Here is a 14,806-nt window from a genome sequence, read left to right on the forward strand (position 1 = left end):
ATTTTAAAAGTCCTTTCTCAGCGGATGTCTATATTATAATAGCTATCTGCATGCATGCCTTTCGACCCGATCCATCCAGTAGTTTGAGCTGTGCGTAGATAAATCAGTCAGTCAGTCACCTTTTCCTTAAATATATATAGATGAATAGAGATTTTTAATATCGATATATTAAATCCCTACTGCATATTATTTACACAAAGAGGATCTAGAGATTAGCGACTTACGTAAGTACTTTAGTTTACAAACTAGTTTAGTTATATTAGGTACGCTAAGTTACGTTACTCGCAAATTTCTAGTAATACGTACTTAACTAAAGCCTCTAGGTACTACTAAACGCAACTAAGCACAAATTAGAAATGGCTAATGGTAATGGTATTAATTATCGCAGTAATGCATGCATCAAGCGTTCGGCTCCATATGTTAGATAGGTAAGTCAATAACTAGAACTAATATAATTAATCAGCGCTGTTCCCAATTAGCAATTAGCATACCTAATTTTCATAACAAACTAGCAGCTTTCAATCAATATGTAGCCAACCAATTATTATCTGACTGGAGTTTCGCTCGATGCACAGTTTTATCACAATTTAGAATTTAGTTGAAAATTAGCCACAATAACAAAATGATCAAACGAAGTTATCACTACCCATCACCACCCGTAAATGCGTAAGTGTGTAATGTGTTTTATCCCGTAAGATCAAAGAGTTCACAATGTATAAAGTCTAATTGGTTATATTTTCTTTGGTATAGTATTAGAAATGACGTCATGCATTGCCAGGCACTTAAGGCTATCGTTGCCAACGATCCCCCGTCGATTTCCAACGTATGATATTATTGTTCTTATCTCTATCTGCCCTGGTTCGTGCATTCTCGGTTCCTAGATCGGTACATTTGTGATAACCAAATTTCAAATTGCTGTGATTGGCTGAATTTACCATGTTCTTGCTGCGACAGTGAGTTTGAGCCACTAGCGGAACAATGTTAGCCGGTCAGAAATGATTGCAATTAGTCAACCTGTTTGACGTCCGTGTTCTGTTTTCGATTACAAAAAAGAAAAAATTGTTGTTGCAATCATCAATTTTAGCAAATAGTGAAAGAGAGTCGGCCAATCAGAGCTCACAACTACCGTCACACTTTCTGTCACACTATGGCAGTAGGCATACCGAGTAATGAAAACAATTTTTCATTCTGTCTAGGTCGAAGTAGGGTTGCCACCTGGCTCTTTTTGATTTACAGGCTACCACCATCAAAAATACGGGGTGTATAGTGATGTGTGGTGTTGCACCTTGTATTGGACTGTACTTATAACACTTTTGATGGTTGTATAAATGTTTTAATAATGAAATACTTAGTAATAAACTGTACACACTATAAGCGCTGGTAATTAGGAGGCGGTCGCGCCGCGAATGTATTGTGCCGCGCGCCGGCGCCGCACCGCGAGGCTCCCCGCTCCCGCAGCCCGCCGCCGCGCACGCCTTGTGCAGTGCTATAGCACTAAACATCCTGCCCGCGCGAGTTGGAAATCGGAAGGGGGCAAATGTTGTTAAAGGCCCGCGTGATGACTCCCTTCTTTGTTTTGATCTCTGCCACGCGAGCCACTCCGTCCTGTCCTGGATGCACCTTCTCCACTCTTCCAAGCAGCCATAAAAGTGGTGGCTGCGTTCTGTCTTTCACGAGCACCAGGCTACCTAGCTGGAGACTTGTGATTGAGCCCCTCTGCCATTTCATGCGCTGTTGTAGCAGAGAGACGTATTCAGCCGAGAATCTCCGCCAGAAGTGCTGCTTGAGCGCCTCGATGCGTTGGTAGCGATCCATGGCGGCGATGTTTGTATCGCTGACCATTGGGCGAGGAACCGACAAGAGTGAGCGTCCTATGAGGAAATGAGCGGGAGTGAGGCAAGTAAGGTCGGAAGGATCGGAAGAAAGAGGTGTGAGTGGTCTGGAATTTAGGATGGCTTCAATCTGAACCAGACACGTGGTCATCTCTTCGTACGTTAAATGTGTTAAATTTAAGATGCGTTTAAGGTGAAATTTGACTGATTTGACAGCAGACTCCCATAAACCCCCGAAGTGAGGTGTGTACTGGGGTATACGGCGGAATTCAATATCCCTATTGCTAAGATCTGACTTGATGTCGTCTGAGTATTTTGAGAAAAAAGATGCGATTTCATTACTGGCTCCAATAAAGGTCGTCGAGTTATCGGACGTTACAGACATTGGCTTACCGCGACGTGATATAAATTTTAGAAATGCTGATATGAAGGCCTCCTTTGTCAAATCCGTGACGAGCTCCAGGTGCAAAGCTTTAACTGCGAAGCAGACAAATATGCAAATGTAAGACTTTTCCAGTTTCGCACCCCTGCCCTTACGGCTTGCTATCATTATTGGACCAGCGTAGTCAATTCCAGTGTGCAAAAATGGGAATTCTAAACGTGTTCTATCCGCGGGTAAGTCACTCATCATAGGCTGTATTGGTTTCGGTTTAAACCTGCAGCAACGAACACAACGATGCACGACGCGTCTAGCGAGGTTCCTCCCCCCCAGTGGCCAATATTTTTGTCTAATAAAAGACAAAAGGAGTTGAGGTCCCGCATGCATTAATGAAATGTGTTCTTTTTGAAAAAGGATTTGTGTGAGATGATGCTTGCCACATAAGAGTATTGGGTGTTTGATGTCGAAAGGATAGTGTGAGTTTTTAAGTCTTCCTCCAACTCTTATGAGCTCATCTGAATGAATGAAAGGTGCTAATGAACTCAACCTATTTTTGTATGGAAGAGGCTTTCCGGACTTTAATAAAATATATTCATCTTTGAACATTTGTTGTTGCACGAGTTTTAGTATATAAGTTTCTGAATTTTTTAATTCTGTTGTAGATAATGTTTGTGTTAATTTATTTTTAGGATATTTGCAATTGTGTATAAATCTTTGTACAAAAGCAAAAGATCTAATTAAATGTGTGTAACTTGACGTTTTATTAATTAATTCATGAATTATGTGTGTGACTGTGTCTTTACTTTGTGTCGTTGTGTGTAAAACTATTTCTGTTTTTTCCTGTCTTTGTGTGCTTGTAGAATCTGATTGTGTGTTTGGTATGATCGGAAACTGTATGTTTTTTGTTTTAAGAAAATCTGGACCAGACCACCACAGTGCGCATGAGCCAATACTGTTCGTTGCAATTCCGCGTGAGACTAAATCGGCGGGATTTTCCTTCGATGGAACGTAGCTCCACTTGTGACCAGCTGTGCTGTCTTGAATCTCACCTACTCGAGTCCGAACAAACGTTTTTAATTGATTTGATTGCGTTTTTAGCCATGCTAACACGATTGTGGAATCAGTCCAAAAAAAGGAATCGTGTACCTTAAGGGTGATTGATGACATCACTTTGGCGTGAAGTCTAGACGCCAGGAGCGCACCACAAAGCTCGAGTCTGGGGATTGTGGTAGGCTTCAAAGGCGCCACTTTATTTCTGGAAGCTAGAAGGCGAACTTGTACCGTGCCATTTGCGTCGACCGCTCTCACGAAGATACATGCACCGTAAGCACGTTCCGATGCGTCTGAAAACGTATGAAGTTCCAAACGAATAACATTATCAAAACTAACCCAACGAGGAATACGAAGTGATTTAAGAGAAATAAGAGAATCTATGAAGTTCAAAAAGGTGTTCTGGGTATCTTTTGACACTTCCTCATCCCAACCGCATTTATCTATCCAAAGGTTTTGCATTACCTTTTTTGCTTGAACAGTGCAAGGCCCTAGAATCCCAAGCGGATCAAAGATTTGACTAATAAGAGATAGAATTTTACGTTTAGTAATTTTCTTGGCTTTAGGATCTAGGTCAATTGTGAATAATAAATGATCTAAGTTACAATCCCATTGAAGACCAAGAGTTTTGCAGGGTAATGATTCATTTAGATTTAAAGTTTTATTTTTATTGATTTGTTCAAGTGCATTGTCGTTAGTTAATGATTTCAAGACTTCGGAGCTATTTGATTGCCATTTACGCAGCTTGAATTGTGCCGACAGTAAAGTTTTATCTACATTTTTGCACAGGTCAATGACAGATTCTATGGAATCACCACCACTAATAAAATCGTCAACATAAAAGTCCCTAGAAATGGCAATTTTTGCGTTAGGATCTGAACATTGTTCTGCCAACGAAACCAAGCATTTAGTGGCTAGGTACGGTGCAGATGCTGTACCGTAAGTAACCGTGTTCAACGTAAACGGTCTTATGTGTTCACTCGGATCAAATCGAAATAAAATTTGTTGAAGTGAACGTTGTGTGGGTTCGACTAAAATGGCTCGATACATTTTCTCAATGTCTCCCGAAACAACATATTTGTGCTGACGGAAGCGCAGTAAAATAGAAAGTAAGTCATCCTGGACGACAGGACCGACCATTTGAATGCTGTTAAATGTTTTGCCCTTATTTAATGCTGAGGCATTGAATACGACGCGACATTTTGTCGTAGTAGAATTTTCCCGAATAATCGGAAAATGAGGCAAATAATACCGGTTTTGAGAATCTGGTTCAGTAGGTTTTGAAATAACTGTGTCGCTCATGTGACCTAAGTCTCTATATTCAGTCATAAAATCGTAGTATCTCTTTTTTAAAACTGAATCGCGTTGAAATCTACGCTCAAGTGCTAGCAAGCGATTTTTGGCCGAGTGATAATTATCGCCGAGAACCTCGGGTGACTCTTTTAAGGGTATAGTCACAATAAATCGTCCATCAGTGTCACGTCGAGTGTTCTCTGCGAAACTTTTTTCACAGGCTTGCTCTTCTAGCGTTAAGTTATATTTAGAAGAAACCGACTCTAATTCCCAAAATCGTGTTAGCAAGGCATCATCGCGCTGAGTGAAAAAGCAAGACGATTGATGTGCTTTATTTTTATGTGATTGTGTATATGCCTTGATTGTGCCAGAAACCAGCCAACCAAGTTTTGTTTTTTGCAATTTTGGGCATTGCTTACCGAGATCGATGAAATCTGAACATATGACGTCCCAGAAGACATCTGCTCCTACCAATATGTCGATAGGCGATGGAATATGGAAAGATGGATCAGCTAATCGAATATGAGGCGGTAATTTTAAAGACCTGATATCGATGTTGCATGAAGGTAATGTGTTGGTAATCTGAGGTAATACATGACACTCAAGATTGACCTTGAAATCCCCCGAATATGACTCGAGAGGTAAGGTGCAAGACTCTGCTACGTATGATAACTGGTTGTTAATACCTGTCACAGAGGAGCTTACGCTTCGACGCAGCAAACCCAGCTTCTCACACAGGTGCTGTGTGACATAATGCCCCGTGGAGGCATTGTCTAGAAGAGCGCGAGCAGGATGTAGTTTCCCGTCGGCGCCGACCACATTCACCAATGCTGTGGAAAGCAATGTAAGAGGTTTGTTACTAGTCTGAATATTGGCAGATAAGGCAACTGTGGTGTGCTGTTCAGTATCTTTATGTAAAAGTGTGCTGTGCTTTAAAGAACAGTATTTACAGTGAGTTAAGCGGCACTGACTGTCTTTGTGACCAGGCCGTAAACAATTTTTACACACACTGAAATTCTTCATTTTTTCTAAGCGTTCATCTACGCTTAATTTTCTAAATTCAGAACAGCTAAATAAAAAATGATTTTGTGTACATAAAGGACATGCAGTGGTTTTAAGTGTAATTTTTTCTTTATTTAAACTTATATTTTTTGATTGTGTATTGTGTTTATTCTGTGTAAATTGTGTATTTTGATTTGTTTGTGAAGTTGACTGTCTTTGTGTTTCTTCAAGTTGTATAGTATCTAATAAGTCAGCTCTGCCTATTAGAAAATCTATAAATTGTTTTAATGTAGGAGAAGTAGTTATTGAGTTACGATGTTCCTCCCACTCACGAAAGGTAACACTGTCTAACTTACGACTCATTAAATGAATAACCAAGGTATCCCAGTGATCAGTGGGTTGACCTAGGGTATTTAATGCACATAAATTACGATTAATTGTATCGACTAAATTTCTTAAAGATTTTCCAGACTCTTTCGTCATTGTTGAGAAATTTAGTAACGAGTTGACATGTATATTTACAAGCAATCGTTCATTGTCGTACCTACTTGATAGCAATTGCCATGCTACTTCATAATTTTTGGAAGTGAATTCAAGATTTTTTATTACTGTTAAGGCACTGCCTTTAAGAGCTGCTCTCAAATAATGAAATTTATTAATATTCCCTAAATTATTATTAGAGTGAATTAAAGAAAGATACGTATCTCTGAATTCCAACCATTGAGTCATCTTCTCTCCGTCAAAAGAAGGAAGTGAAATTTTTGGAAGACGAACAAAGTCGTGAAAGCCACCGTCTCTGCTTTCGCTCCCTTCACTCGCCTCAGACACTGACATCCGACGCTGGAGGTGCCGTTTGCTTCTATTCATGATTGTACGTGCTTCAGCCACTAATGAAAAATATTTCGTATCGAATTCTTCACGTTCGAGAAGCAGTTGACTAGTATCGTCCGACAAAATCTCGAGCTCGGTCTGAAATTTATCGAAATCATTCTGTAGACTATCAATTTTACTCAGCCGACATTCAAGTTCGTTGTATTGAGTTTCGCTAATGTGGTCGCATTTATCTAAACTATTTACGAAATTTTGAAATATAGTTAGCTTACCTTTAATGCTACCACGAAGTTTTATTAATTCTTTGCTACGTGGGTCACTCATTTTTAACGAATAAAGTCAAGCGAAATAAAGCAAAGAACGTAATTTGAAAAGTTGAAGTTAAAATAATAAGTAGTGTGAAAGAAAAATGCAAAATAGTTCACGCGTTATAAAGTTATAACACGCGTAATGCCTAAAGTTTTAAATGCAGTCATAAGTAGGTACAAAATGCATTCAAATCGATGCGCGTAAGCCACTAGCAAGCGATAAGGAACCGGTTTTGAACTCGGCACGGTTGCTCGTCGCCCGCTTCTAAGAGTAAAAATGTTGTACTGTAGGTACCGACATGATGATTTAATTGAATTTTAGCGAAGATACCACAATGTGTGATCCAGAAAGAATGCTAGAAGACGGAAATTAGAAGGAATAAGAGGGATATGGAACAAACTCACTCAGTCATGTCCCTGCCTTTTTGGTTTCCGCGATGCAATGTTCCTTCGGGAAGTCTTCGCTGGTTTGTGTGTATGGCGATTCGCGGCGTGGCTCCTTTTCGTTGACGGGTGAAGGACCAAAATGTATAGTGATTTGTTGCACTGCACTTGAATTTGACTTTGAATTGGACTGTACACTTTTAGCTGGTTTTTAAAAATGTTTAATATAATCAAATGTTTAATAAAGAAACACTGGTATGATCATGTAGCCGGTAGCACCGCGAATGTATTGTGCCGCGCGCCGGCGCCGCACCGCGAGGCTCCCCGCTCCCGCAGCCCGCCGCCGCGCACGCCTTGTGCAGTGCTATAGCACTAAACAGGGGTTTAGATTTGAAGAAATTTGAAAATTTGAAGTATTTGAAGAAATAGGCGGTGGTTCTCTCTGAAATGCATGGAAAGCCTATTTAGATATTTCAGTTTATTTATAAGTTTTGTATTTTTTCTCTGTATGTTGCCGTATCTTGATTGGTGAACTGTGTTTGCAATGTGGTTTTAAATAAAAGATTTATTTATTTAAATAGCTTTTAAAAACTCTTAGTGTTGTAAAGCAAAATGTTATACATTTCATGCATACAATCTTCTCATTTCAACTTAAAATTACATTTAATTTGTAATTCCACCTTCACAGTATCAATACTATGGCCGTAGCCAGGAATCGATTGCGGGAGAGGTTTTATTAGGGCCGGAACTGAATCCTGTCATGAGGAAAAAAACATTCGCTCAACTTTATGGGCTAATTACCTGGTTAGTGGAATTTCGCCTTTCAATTTGACAGTGAGATAAAATACAACAATAAAAAAGCGCGAGCGCAGTGAGCGTAAGTGTTTTTGGTTCAATACAGAAAAAATTAAAGTGAAAGGGAAACGAGTGTAGCCATAGCAAGATTTTATTTTTAAAGCTTCCTATCCATACTAATATTACGAATACGACAGTAGGTATATCTATTTGCCTATCTATTTGTTACCCTTTCACGGCCCATCTTCTTTACCAAAATTTTGGTACTTACTATTCAGAGGTAACTTGCATCCCAGACATTTTGTTTAGGCGGCTTTTTAGCCCGGAAAATCCCCCACGGAATTTTTTAAAATCTAAATTCATGCAAACAAAATTGCGGGGTTTACACCAAGTAATAGAAATTCAAAGCGCGAGTGAAGTGAGCGCGAAATGTTTGATATATTTCCAAAAAAAAATTGGTAAGCAAATGCAAGAAATAGTGTAAGTATTATTTTAGGCTTAGGTTTTTGACGGCTTCCCAGGCGCAGTCGCCATTTCAAAATTTCTGGTCTGGTGGGAGGCTTCGGTCATGGCTAGTTATATGGTTAGTATGGCCCTAACGGCCAAGAAATTAGACTGCATCATCACTTACCACTAGAAAAGATTAAAGTCACGGGCTAACTTGTATAAAAAAAGGCTTACATCCTCAAACCAAGCCCCGCCGCCTTGGCTACGACCATGATCAATATCGAGTGGGTTTCGGCTACGCATTGCCGCAAAAGGAAAATATTCTTTCTACTGGACATAACGTCAGTGTTTGATTTCGCCAGCCAGCTCCTGCTGAATTTGTAAAAAACCGGCCAAGTGCGAGTCAGACCCACGCACCGAGGGTTCCGTATTCGGGTATTTTTTCCGACATTTTACTCGAGAAATCAAAAACTGTTATGCATTAAAAAAATATGCATAAAAATAAATAAAAATCTGTTTTAGAATGAACAGGTAAAGCCCTTTCATATGATAACCCACTTGATATATGTAGTTATCTTACTTTGAAAATTGAAAATACTAATATTTGTTCATGAACACATGACAGACGGATAGAAGGACAGATGGACAGACGGACAGACGCAAAGACTGACAGACTCACAGACAACGAAGTGATCCTATAAGAGTTCTTTTTTGCTTTTGAGTTACGGAACCCTAAAAATATTTAGTTTTATTTGCCCCGTATTTTATTTTCATAATTACAGGTTTCTGTATCCTGAAATACGGGGTAACCAGTAAAATACGGGGCCTCTGGCAACCCTATTCGGAAAACACTGTCACATTCAAGTTAATGTCAAATATTTTGTTTTCAATTACAGAAAGCTGCATCAATCATTATTACAATATTTTCTTTGTTGTGATTGGCTGAATTTTTGAGTTTCAGCCAATAAACAGACTGTTTGCCAATTAAACGTCATAACAATATAAATGCAAGAAAGTTTAACCAAATAAAACAAACTTAATGAGAACCTAGTGAGAATGCAAACGGCACACAATTTATAATACATATTATGTTAGTCGTATATAATAGATATTATAGTAGTCGTTCACTTTGGTAATAGTCAGATTGTCATCAGTAAAATTGATATTGGTCGATGTATCGTAAATTATTGTTTCGGTGACAAATATTTTTATTATCTATTTATCTTTGAACAGAATGTAATAGAATGAAATGGAATGGAATACAATGATAAATTTTTATTCCTGTAAACTTTTAGGTAAACTTCAAAGTGTTTTTGGATGGTCAGAAAAATTTACCACTGGTTCGGAATGCCGATCCTACGTTTTCTAGGGTTTCGTACCTCAAAATGAAAAACGGAACTCTTATAGGATCACTTTGTTGTCTATCTCTCTGTCTGTCGTGTGTGTCAAGAAAACCTCTAGGGTACTTCCCGTTGACTCAAAACCATGAAATTTGGCAGGTTTAAGTTTAGGTTAATCGATAAAGAAAGTTTGCGACATTGTTCTATAAAAAATTTGGATTCCAACTCCTCAACCCTGATGTTGCAGGGGACCTGACTACTAAAGCTAATGGGATTTAAAAAGTGTCGATTATTAATTGATATTGAAGGTATCTATACCAAGTAAACACTTTGTCGTTGACCTCAACCCTGATTCTGTAAGAAATTGCATTCCTAAATCCTGGTGATCCCTCGGGATTTGAAAAGGATCATCCGTTTAAATATTCTTACGTGATACAGAAACAAGTTGCATCCCGGGGACGGGCTATTACGGAGAGGCAACTTTTGTTCTGGGAAATGAAAGGATCGGGATTTTTAAAAACCTAAATCCACGCGAGCGAAGCTGCGGGCATTAGCTAGTTGTAAATATATTTAGAAGCTACTATAAGATAATAGATAAGGTACTTATTTCCTTATATTTTTATTGTATGGCAGCGCGCGGTTTTAAATTATAAATTGCACGTCCTGTCCTTTTCTGTAATACTTTTTTTTCTCAATATCTACCGCTTTATCTCATAGCAAGAGTCCGTAAGACATAATACAGTGAAAATAGGCAAAATATACAATTTTTGCAGTTTCCACGTCAGTACCTGTCGAATTTTTCTAACAGTGTAAGCAGCAGAGCTGAGTTTACCATCAAGTGTTGATATGTGGGTGTTCCATAGAAGCTTTGCATCTAACATTATACCGAGAAACACGGGGTTCTTCTTTATTTTCAACATATGATTATTTATCAAGGAATTTATGTCATTTAAGGTCCTGGTATTGGGCAGTGTAAATTCAACACACTTAGATTTCTTTGCATTTGGAAGTAAATTGTTAGCAATAAATCAGAGAGTGACCTGTGATATGGCATTACATATAGTATACATTGTCAAAAATTATAATATTAAAGCTGTGCGTATTGCGTGAGGAATAGGTTGCAAGAGAGTTGCAACTTGCAGGGTTTGATGCATGCGCTATTGCCAGCAAACATGAGACATATTTTTATCTACAGGGAACGTCTCTGAGTAGGTAACGCATACGTCTAACGCAAGTTGAAATGTACCAGTGTATTTAGTTAGACCTATCGACAAGTTTGGAGTTGGGTGCAGTCTAAATGTGGCCCGTGTGTTTAGACTGTCAGTTTCTGTCAGTTTCACGTGTCGTCCCCCGCCACTTCACCACCCCGCTTGCACAAATCGAGACAGCACGAAATTTTCAAGATTTCTGGGTGTAATTTCTGGTTTTCGTAGTTCCCACATAATTATAACAATATAAAATATATAACGATAATTTTTTTACTACATAATATTCATTAAATTTTCTAGGTCTGTGGTTTTTCCAAATTTCATTAAATTGCTTCGTTGTCTAGAAAAACGAGCACAAAGTTGGGCCTTTTTTTAAAGAAAAATACAAATCTTTGAGCCCCTGTAATTTTAAAACTACATATTTTTAGAAAAATCTAAAACACCACAGACACAGATATTAGTTTCTAGACTATGTCTGCAAAATTTCATGGACTTTGGTTGCTTAATATTCAAATGAAATGGGAACTACGATTGTATGGAGTAAGTGACGGAGAGAGCCCTGTTAATGTTGCATCGACCATTAGCTGTGTGCCAGACGACCTTAAATTTTTAAACTTTAAGGGCGTTTGTCAGGGAGTTGCCACGACTTTGACGCAATATTTTTTACACCTTTTTAACCCCCGACCCAAAAAGAGGGGTGTTATAAGTTTGACGTGTGTATCTGTGTATCTGTGTGTCTGTGTATCTGTGTATCTGTGTATCTGTCTGTGGCATCGTAGCGCCTAAACGAATGAACCGATTTTAATTTAGTTTTTTTTGTTTGAAAGGTGGCTTGATCGAGAGTGTTCTTAGCTATAATCCAAAAAAATTGGTTCAGCCGTTTAAGAGTTATCAGCTCTTTTCTAGTTTTCTTGTAGAAAAGAAGGTTAGATAACCGTTAGGTTCTTAATATTATGTCAATAGACAAATGTCAAGCTGTCAAGATGGACGTTGCCTATATACATAATTATTTATTTGAAAATGATGTTTTGGAAAACTCAAATACTTTGGATCGTCGGGGGTGTTATAAATTTTTAATTTACACTTGTTTACCTGTTATCTCCCAAAGCCACCATGATTTTCATAGTCGCTGATCGTTCCTCCCTGAGTGGGGACGATACGCAGAGAAACTTTCAGCTTTTATAAAATAACGCAGCTCTCTCGCTATGGGTGTATAACCGCCAAAACATCTTTTGTGCTACATGCTCTAGTCTAGATTTTGGGCCCTTTGTAAGCTAGCGCAATGAAATCTAGCCTTTTAGGAACAGAACGGGGAATCAATCGCGGCGTGAGAGTAGCGGGGCAACTTTCTCAGCGCCTTCGTATCGGGCGAGTGCAACCGGTGTTGTACGTATACAATTACCAGTACTCAGCCTGAGCTACAGGGATATAGGTAGAAACGATTAGCGAAGTCTTGAAGAAAAAAAACAACATTAAAAAAGGATTAATATTTCTTGAGTTGTTTTAATTGCTCAGCTTTAATAACAAAGGAAATTAGTCAGTCGTTGACCTGTTTTTTTCAACACATCGGATTTCTTATTTCAATCATATCGTCAATCGTCTTTATTTGCGTATTGAGCAAGAAATAACAATACTGACGCAAATTCACATTAATACAAGTGTAAATTAAAAATTTATAACACCCCCGACGATCCAAAGTATTTGAGTTTTCCAAAACATCATTTTCAAATAAATAATTATGTATTTAGGCAACGTCCATCTTGACAGCTTGACATTTGTCAATTGACATAATATTAAGAACCTAACGGTTATCTAACCTTCTTTTATACAAGAAAACTAGAAAAGAGCTGATAACTCTTAAACGACTGAACCAATTTTTTTGGATTATAGCTAAGAACACTCTCGATCAAGCCACCTTTCAAACAAAAAAAACTAAATTAAAATCGGTTCATTCGTTTAGGCGCTACGATGCCACAGACAGATACACAGATACACAGATACACAGATACACAGATACACAGATACACAGATACACAGACACACAGATACACAGATACACACGTCAAACTTATAACACCCCTCTTTTTGGGTCGGGGGTTAAAAATAAGGTTGGTGAAATATATTTTTGTTTAATTTTTAATCATGTAATTTCTTATACCTTGATAACTGATACCCTAGTAGTTAAGAGGTCCACCTCCTATTCGGGAGGTCGGAGGTTCTCAAAAGTGTGTGAAGTCTGTCAATCCGCACTTGACCAGCGTGGTGGGCTATACCAAACCTTTCTCATACTAGTCATACTGAGAGGAGACTCGTGCTCTGTAGTGAGCCGGCGATGGGTTGATTATATGATGATGAAGATGATGGACTTCTTACGGCTTTATGTTACATGTAAAAATTACTCTTATAAAATGCTGTTGATCACAAAAGTTAATCTACACAGCAAACGATTGGTTTTGCATTTCGTAGCTGCCTTAAAAAGCTTGGTCGTCTTTTTCAGACGCTAGTTGTTAGACACGTTCAGGCGATATGGGTCGCAACCAATTTGCACTCAACCTTTAAAAAAGAACAGCTTGTATGCGAGCTTTACTGCGGTTTTTTGGCTCGCCGATAAAAACCGGCTGGTCATCGCAATATCACGATTTTGCAAGCTGACGAGCTTCGAGTAAAACCGTCATTTTCTTTACCGAAAGCCTATAGCTAGCTCGTCAAATCAGACCTTTTAAGTTTTAGTCATACTTTATAACCATCACCCGACCTAACGTAACAAACTAAACAAAGCAAATTACACCTTCATTGTGTACGCCAACTGATCCATGACCAAACAATTAATTACAACGCACGGTGAAATTCCTCGTTTCAGAGACAGTCGTAATCTCTCTTTGTATTTGTATTTACATGTAAAGTCGTTGTAACACTGACCTCTTACAATATCGACTAATTTTAGACGCTTTGTTTTCCCTGCAATTTGGTATAACTTTTACCTGCGAATTTATCCGCATTTTTTTGTTCACTATAGACATGCGCATGACCACAATCACTCTTGATGGCAAGTGATGATGTGGCCTAAGGTGGGATACGTTTGTCTAGATTCTAGAAGATGTCTATTCACTCTTGTTGTACTGCTACTTGGATTATAATTGATAGTAAAAACAGTTTGCGGAAAAAAATCGCATGGAAAATTTTGCGATGCGTTTCCAATGAAGCGAACACCTGTGTTTTCAACCAATCAGATTTGAGAGCTATCATGCCGTTTCATCTAACAATAACCTAAGTGGTCTATGGAAAACGTCTCCACTCCGCTTCTGTCGTAAACGCACCCTAAGGAATGGCTTTCTCTGCACCAAATTCCTCAAGATCAGTTCAGTGGTCAGGCATTAAAATGGTAACAGATATGTTTATTTAGATAAGGTTTTAGAAACATCAAACACAAAGCGTGAAAGTGTTTATTTCAAGAACCGTCAGGTGGAAGAATCCCAAGAATTAGTATCAACCGAAACCGGTTTTAATTCCGGTAGCAAATCTATCCGATACACATTCATAGAAACTGTCAAAATGCTTTGGAGTCTCAATACACCAGCGATGCTTATTAAGAGGGCTCTCTCCGTCACTCGTTTCATACAATCGTAGTTCCAATTTCATTTGAATATTAAGCAACCAAAGTCCATGAAATTTTGCAGACATATTCTAGAAACTAATATCTATGTCTGTGGTTTTCCAGATTTCCGTTAAAATATTCGGTTTCAAAGTTACGCGGTCTTAAAAATTTTCATACAAATCTTTGAGCCCCTGTAATTTTAAAACTACATATTATTAGAAAAATCTAAAACACCACAGACACAGATATTAATTTTTAGAATATGACTGCAAAATTTCATGGACTTTGGTTGCTTAATATTCAAATGAAATTGGAACTACGATTGTATGAAACGAGTGACGG

At 38.4% G+C, this 14,806-nt stretch overlaps 2 protein-coding genes across 7 annotated transcripts in view; both read right to left on the minus strand.

The window, feature by feature from the left end:
• The window catches only part of LOC123869194 (CCR4-NOT transcription complex subunit 6), a 318,277-nt gene that overhangs the window by 226,614 nt on the left and 76,857 nt on the right, over window positions 1-14,806 (minus strand). The gene's annotated exons all lie outside the window — the stretch shown is intronic.
• LOC123869187 lies at window positions 1,301-7,389 on the minus strand. Of its 4 annotated transcripts, none has more exons than XM_045911985.1 (3): window positions 7,101-7,389; window positions 5,241-6,525; window positions 1,309-3,554 (listed from the first exon to the last, which is right to left on the minus strand). In XM_045911985.1, the coding sequence occupies exons 2-3, from the start codon at window positions 6,421-6,423 to the stop codon at window positions 1,495-1,497; spliced, it is 3,243 nt and encodes a 1,080-aa protein (XP_045767941.1). In that variant the 5' UTR covers window positions 6,424-6,525; window positions 7,101-7,389; the 3' UTR covers window positions 1,309-1,494. The 4 variants fall into 4 exon arrangements, with proteins under 4 accessions (XP_045767942.1, XP_045767941.1, XP_045767940.1 ...); XM_045911984.1 differs by lacking the exon at window positions 7,101-7,389 and adding an exon at window positions 6,660-7,067; XM_045911986.1 differs by lacking the exon at window positions 7,101-7,389 and having other exon boundaries at window positions 1,301-2,309; window positions 5,241-7,071.

The sequence above is a fragment of the Maniola jurtina genome, chromosome 10, assembly GCF_905333055.1.
Source record: "Maniola jurtina chromosome 10, ilManJurt1.1, whole genome shotgun sequence".
Classification (NCBI taxonomy): Eukaryota; Metazoa; Arthropoda; class Insecta; order Lepidoptera; family Nymphalidae; genus Maniola; species Maniola jurtina.

Bases quoted from the DNA above. Each gene is read 5' to 3' on its own strand.
- LOC123869187 (XM_045911983.1), bottom strand. From the start codon at position 6,711: ATGAGTGACCCACGTAGCAAAGAATTAATAAAACTTCGTGGTAGCATT. The intron at 3,555-5,240 runs GTATTAACAACC...ATACGTTTTCAG, and splicing joins CGTAAGCTCCTCTGTGACAG to ACGCATCGGAACGTGCTTAC.